At 50.1% G+C, this 5,524-nt stretch overlaps 2 protein-coding genes across 3 annotated transcripts in view; one reads left to right on the plus strand and one right to left on the minus strand.

The window, feature by feature from the left end:
- The window catches only part of PKDREJ (polycystin family receptor for egg jelly), a 7,368-nt gene extending 3,811 nt beyond the window's left edge, over positions 1 to 3,557 (minus strand). Inside the window, 1 exon segment of the mRNA XM_025214150.1 lies at positions 1 to 3,557. This exon segment is cut by the window's left edge and continues 34 nt beyond it. Within this exon segment, the coding sequence (XP_025069935.1) occupies positions 1 to 3,463 (3,463 nt within the window). The 5' untranslated portion in view covers positions 3,464 to 3,557.
- Positions 3,558 to 5,227: 1,670 nt separating this feature from the next.
- LOC102374506 (tetratricopeptide repeat protein 38-like) overlaps positions 5,228 to 5,524 on the plus strand; it is a 41,220-nt gene continuing 40,923 nt past the window's right edge. The window contains exon 1 of one of the 2 annotated variants that reach the window (XM_025214154.1): positions 5,228 to 5,450. In XM_025214154.1, the coding sequence (XP_025069939.1) occupies positions 5,427 to 5,450 (24 nt within the window). In that variant the 5' untranslated portion in view covers positions 5,228 to 5,426. The remainder of the gene's footprint in view (positions 5,451 to 5,524) is intronic. The other variant, XM_006032391.3, reaches the window with a different exon arrangement.

Below are 5,524 nucleotides of genomic sequence, written 5' to 3' on the forward strand. Positions count from 1 at the left end.
CTCTTTCCCAGTTGGTTTTAGGGCCAACTGTGCATGTGCCTTCTTCCCACTGACTCTGCACTCCATCTAGGTCTAGACACTCAGCATTAAACAGGGCTATTTTCACCAAGTCATTGTTTTGCTTCCGTGTAATGGAGCTTGTTTGCAAGACAACAGAGACATTCCATCTATTGGCCCCGCTGCCTGGGGCCGTGTCCCTTAGCAATGCCGGTGAGAGACAGATAATATTAGGAGTCTGAATCTCACAATCAGTGCTCCTTGACTTATTCCCACTTGTAGGAAATTTGGAAGATGCAGTAAAAGAAGCTATTGGAGAGTCATGGATGACATTAAAATCTGCATATAGAAGTACCTCAAAAGAAACTTTTAATTGGGTCAAAATCTGGATATATATACTACTGGAGTTTATGTTCACTTCAAAAGCAAATCTTCCAGTTGTTTGAGGGAGTGTCTTATCAGGTCCAATTGTCAGCTGAAAAGCTGCAGAATCCTTATCTTTTCTAGCAATCATCATCTCTGCTACTTCAGGAACGATCCCTATGATGTCACCATTAGCCTTAGCGCCCATCATTTTGAACCCAGTGACCATTGTTGTAATATCAGAGAGGTTACCCAACCAAGGGAAGGGGTTCTCTTCAAATTCATAAAGAACTGTGGAAATAACAGCATCTACTGGCAATTCTGAATGATTTTCCTGTTTCAGTGTCGGGTAAAAACAGTTCTGGCAATCTTTCCTGGCAGAGAAAGCACTTGCAACATCCCACTTTTCATCTTTTTTTAGAGTCATATTCCAGGTTTGGGACTCCATGAGCGTTTCACTTTTTCCAGGGACTTTGCCATGTAAGACAATGTCTGCTAAATCTTCCATGATGGAGAAGCTTTGTTTAACTGCATTCACATTGACATCGTTAAGAGAAGCTCTCAAGACATTGGATAAGCCCGTTAGTACCCCAGCAGTCAGCAGCTCTGCTTCTTCAGACCCAAGGTTTCCCTTTCGATGCCTTTTCAGTGCCTCACCCACTTCTGACAGTTTATTAACAGAAATACGTTGTGATTCAGCATTGACTTCACTAATTTCCTCTGTAATCTGAGAAATGCAAGCGGTTACTTGATTAACTTCCATTATACTGGAAGTAGAAATTCCTATAGATATGTTAAGAAGGCTTTCCCGAAATTCAGCCTTAGAGACCTGGAGATCTGGTGCATCTTCAACATCATTTAAAAGGGAGGCCACCATATAGACCAAATAGCCTGCATTAAAAAAATCTCCAGTTTCAAGAAAAGATGTCATTGGTGCATCTGACCCACTGGTTAAAGCCAACAGTTCATTAAGCACCACTTCTGGTGGTTTATTTTCAGTTGGATCCTGCACTGTTGCCTGCAGACTTACTTGGGAAAATGCTCCAAGAGAATCAGAGACTTGGATATAGATTGTAAGAGCATAGTTCTTGAATGGTATGCCAATAGGGAGAAAAGAAGGAGGGGATTTCGGTTCATAACCAAAATAGACTATTGTCCCAAATGAATTTTCCTCCAGAGTAGTGATTTTACTTGTTTTTAATGAATCTGAAGCTGCTATTACTTTATATGTAAGAGGTAAATTCCTGTCTGAAAATCCACTACATTGAACGATGAAGGTGGTCTGGAATGCAATACCCTCAGTTGGATTGATTGTGCACCTTCCAATTTTAGGGGCAGAATTGACATAAAAAGAATACCTGTAGACTGATGATGCACCACTCCCAGTCGTTATTCTTAGGACAAGTGTATATGACTGGTCTGCAATATCTATAAAACTTAAAGCATTTATAGACAAGTATGCAGTAAACCTCCCTGTTGATGTTTTGGAAGCCCAATCAAATCTTTTTTCAGTGAGACTTTCTGATAAAAGGGACCAGCGATAGACTAGTCGACTAGTAGTTCTACAGTTTAGGCATTTCCCAGATAAAGTAAATCTATCAGTTGGAATTACAATTCGACCACAGTTTTCTAAGCATACAACATTCAGGCGTGGTGGACGTCCAGACTGCACACTAACAGTTTGGTCCGCAGAACTGTTTCTGTCACCTTTTTCAATTACAAGATGAAAATGATACCTGGCATTCCCTGGAAGGGTTTCTGGCAAAATGGTCTGAATAGGACCAGAGGAGTTTATCCACTTCAAATCCACCTGATCCGGATGACAGGCTCCGCTTGCACTCAATTGCATATTTACATAGTCTACTTCATGTTTGCTGCAATACCAAGTAAATGTGATTCCCTCTAATCCTGTTGATGAATCGGGATCAGAGGAAGAAGATCCATCCAGAGTCCACTCATCTGAATACCCCACTGTTCGGAAACTGCCTCCTCTAATGTTTGCCACCAGGTCACCTGACTCAATTCGAACGTAAACTCGGTCCGATCCACTCAGAACTTGTGAAGTAACTATCGAAGTTACGTTAACAGAGAAAGTAATCAGATATAAGCCAGTATCTAAACTATGCTTGGGTATTGGTAAAAAGACCATGTTTTTATTCCGGATCATGGGTGTATCTACAGGGTTTGTCAAGTCTGGTTCAGTTGTCATGTCTGGAACAGCATAAATTTGCCAGAGTGGGTTTGTAACTAGACTTCCAGTGCAGTTCGACTGGATGATGACAAACAAAGTAAGAAGCACCTCCCTTCTACCGCGTATGACAGGAACAGGGAGATCAGGTTTCTTGATCTGAACAGTCTGTAGGGAACAGGTTCTTCGCTGACAAGAGACCAATGACTCTATGACTTTGGAAGCATAATTGTTGACTGTGACTTTTAACACAGCAGATGCAAGTCCACTTCTGATGCAGTTCACTCTTGCTACAAACCCTGTGTATCGGGCAGGATTAAAAGGTAAAACAGAACGCCGGACAAAGTGTGCTGCATTTTTCACATGGTCATTGTAAGTATAAGTACTGTTCTGGATGAGGTGCTCTTTCTTTGATCCAAACACCTGCAGATTGAAGGTCCACTCACACTGCAGCATGGGATGTTGCACAGGGATAAACCAAACAATGTAAATTGAACTCTGCAAAAAAGAAGGGGTACTGTTGAAAACATGGACTTCGATATCGCTGTCTACCAAAGACCTGAAGAGGGCTCCTTGCTGGTTCAGATAAAGGTGCATGTTGAACTTGTAGCACTGCAACTTGACAAATTCAACTGTGAGTAGGTAAGAGAAGTTCTGCTGTTGAAAGAGTACATAATGGATGCTGGAACCATTATTGGGAGCACCGGCCTCATTTTCTTGGGTTATATAATAGAGTCCATGGGCCTGGCTGAGAATGTAAATGCTCATTTTGGTCGTCTTGGGGTTTAGTGTGATGTACACAGGAGTCTGGCTGCTTGTTTTCAGGCTCAGTGTAGCACCAGAGAAACTCAGCTCTCCTTCCAGTTCCCCCAGCCAGTCTCCATCCACATGGAAGTATATGCTGGTTATGAGCATCTTGCCAAGCTTCCGGGATGTGGGGAGAGCACAGAAGTTGCTCTGCCGGGCAAAAGGATTGTAGGATGTAGACCAGTTCCCTGTACCTTGCACATCCAGCAGGCTATAAGCCAGTGTCCTGGGACCAAGGGTCTGGAGCTCCCAGGACAGGCTGAGGGGCTGCTGAGAGACACTGAGCATCTTCGGGTGGATGCTGAGCATATGGAGTAAGGCAGGCTCCACCCTCAGAGACAGACTGAGTCTGATGGGAGGCCCCTGCTCAATGCTGACTGAGACAATGTAGAGGCCAGGGTGATGATAACGCACAGTCAGGTGGTAGCTGTAGTAGGAGGCACAGGCATGGTGCATCTCCACTCTGGGGTAGGCAGAAGCTGGGGGTGGCTCACGATGCTGGTTGCTGGGGATGAGAAGTGCAGGGGGGCTGCTCCCATGGCTACTGAAGCGATAATGCCAGCGGGAGCTCTTCAGGCGTGCACACCAGCCCAGCTGTACCGGCTGCCATTCCTGGATGGGGAGTCCCTGGGGCCAAAGCAGGAAAAGCCGCACATCTTGTCCAGAAACCTCAATGCTCAGATTGCGGTGGAGGCACATTGGTGCGGTGCATGAGGCCGACATGCACTGTACTGTGATGCGGCTCGAGGCCCAGGGTGGAGCTGGGCTCCCACGAGCCAGGCCTGGACCCAGCACCACCCATCCTGACCAGCGAAAGGTGTCCTGCACCCAGGCGGAGTCCCGATACCAGCGGCACCGTGGTGGGGACGGCAGCTCAGTCTGCCCCTCCCTGCTTGTGGATACAGCTCCGGGGGCTGGTCTGTAGCGCAGCTGGATGGCACCGTCCCACAGGCAGGAGACCCAGAGCTCATTGTCCTGGCGCCGATAGACACGTCCGTGGGGGTCAGAACAAGCAACCAGCAGTGGCAAGGGCTGGAAGGTTGGGGGCGCAAATGCCGCCCAGGCAGGGCAGCAGTAGCCCAGAAGGTGCAGGAGGAGGCTGGGGAACAGCAGCCTGTGCATGGCGATGAGAAGGCGAGGGGCACAGGCCCCTGAGCTAGGAACACCAGTTGCTGCCCAACCGCTCCAACTGCCAAGGGATGGCTGCATGCAGCCCAGAACCTCCCCATCACCCTGCACGCACACCGTGGCCTCCCCATGGCACCCCGCACCCCCTCCCCCCACGGCTGCAATGCCCCTCTGGTTGTTCCCACAACCTGTCTCCCCTGCTGCACCCTCACCCTGCCCCCTCCTCCCCGGGCCCGCACGGGGAGCCAAGCCCAGCTTCCCCCTGGCTGCCTCTGGCCCTGGTCTGGTGCATAAGGGGCCCCGGGGGGGACAAGAGGGGGCTTGCATGGGAGCTGAGGGGGGTCAGACCCCGGCCCGCAGGGCCGGCGGGGCTGAGAGCCAGCGGGGTTCAGGCAGGGGGTAGGGTCTCGGTGGAGAGCGGGGTCCGCATTGGGGTCCCAGCGCGGGGTTGGGTCTGCCCTGAAGCCCGGAGCCGGACCAGTGGGATCCGCAGTGAGATCCTGACTGGGATCAAGGGGGCGCTAGGATCTGGAGCGGGATCTGCTCCGGGAGCTGGGGCCTGGCTGCGTCGCCGCCTGGGCAGAGCGCGGTGCTGCCGGGTCTTAAATAGAAAAGGATCCCATTGGAAGCTCAAAATGATCCTGTCTGCTGAAAAACCGCCGTGCACTGGCAAATTATGCAAAGAAGCATTAACTACGTAAACAAGTCTTCTTCCTTGCTGTACACTTTTTTTTTTCTTCTTCCTTGCTGTACACTGCTCACTGCAGCTTGGCAGTGAGTGAGTGACTGAGGAGGGGTCAGCAACGTTGAAGTGTCTTTATTCGGAGGCGGCTCGTGGTGAGACCTTGCGGGGGGGCGCCTCCTCCTCGGCCCCGCCCCGAGGCGGGCAGTCCCGGGCCGCCCTGGGCCGATCGCGGGGCAGGGCTGAGGCTGGATCTGGATCATGGCGCCGCTGCGGGACTGCCAGGTGCGGGGCGCGGGCGGGCGAGTGAGAGAAGCCGCCGCTTCGGGCTCAGGGTGCCCGGCTGGGCAGTGGGGGGA

Source organism: Alligator sinensis, unplaced genomic scaffold (genome assembly GCF_000455745.1).
Source record: "Alligator sinensis unplaced genomic scaffold, ASM45574v1 scaffold91_1, whole genome shotgun sequence".
Lineage (NCBI taxonomy): Eukaryota > Metazoa > Chordata > Crocodylia > Alligatoridae > Alligator > Alligator sinensis.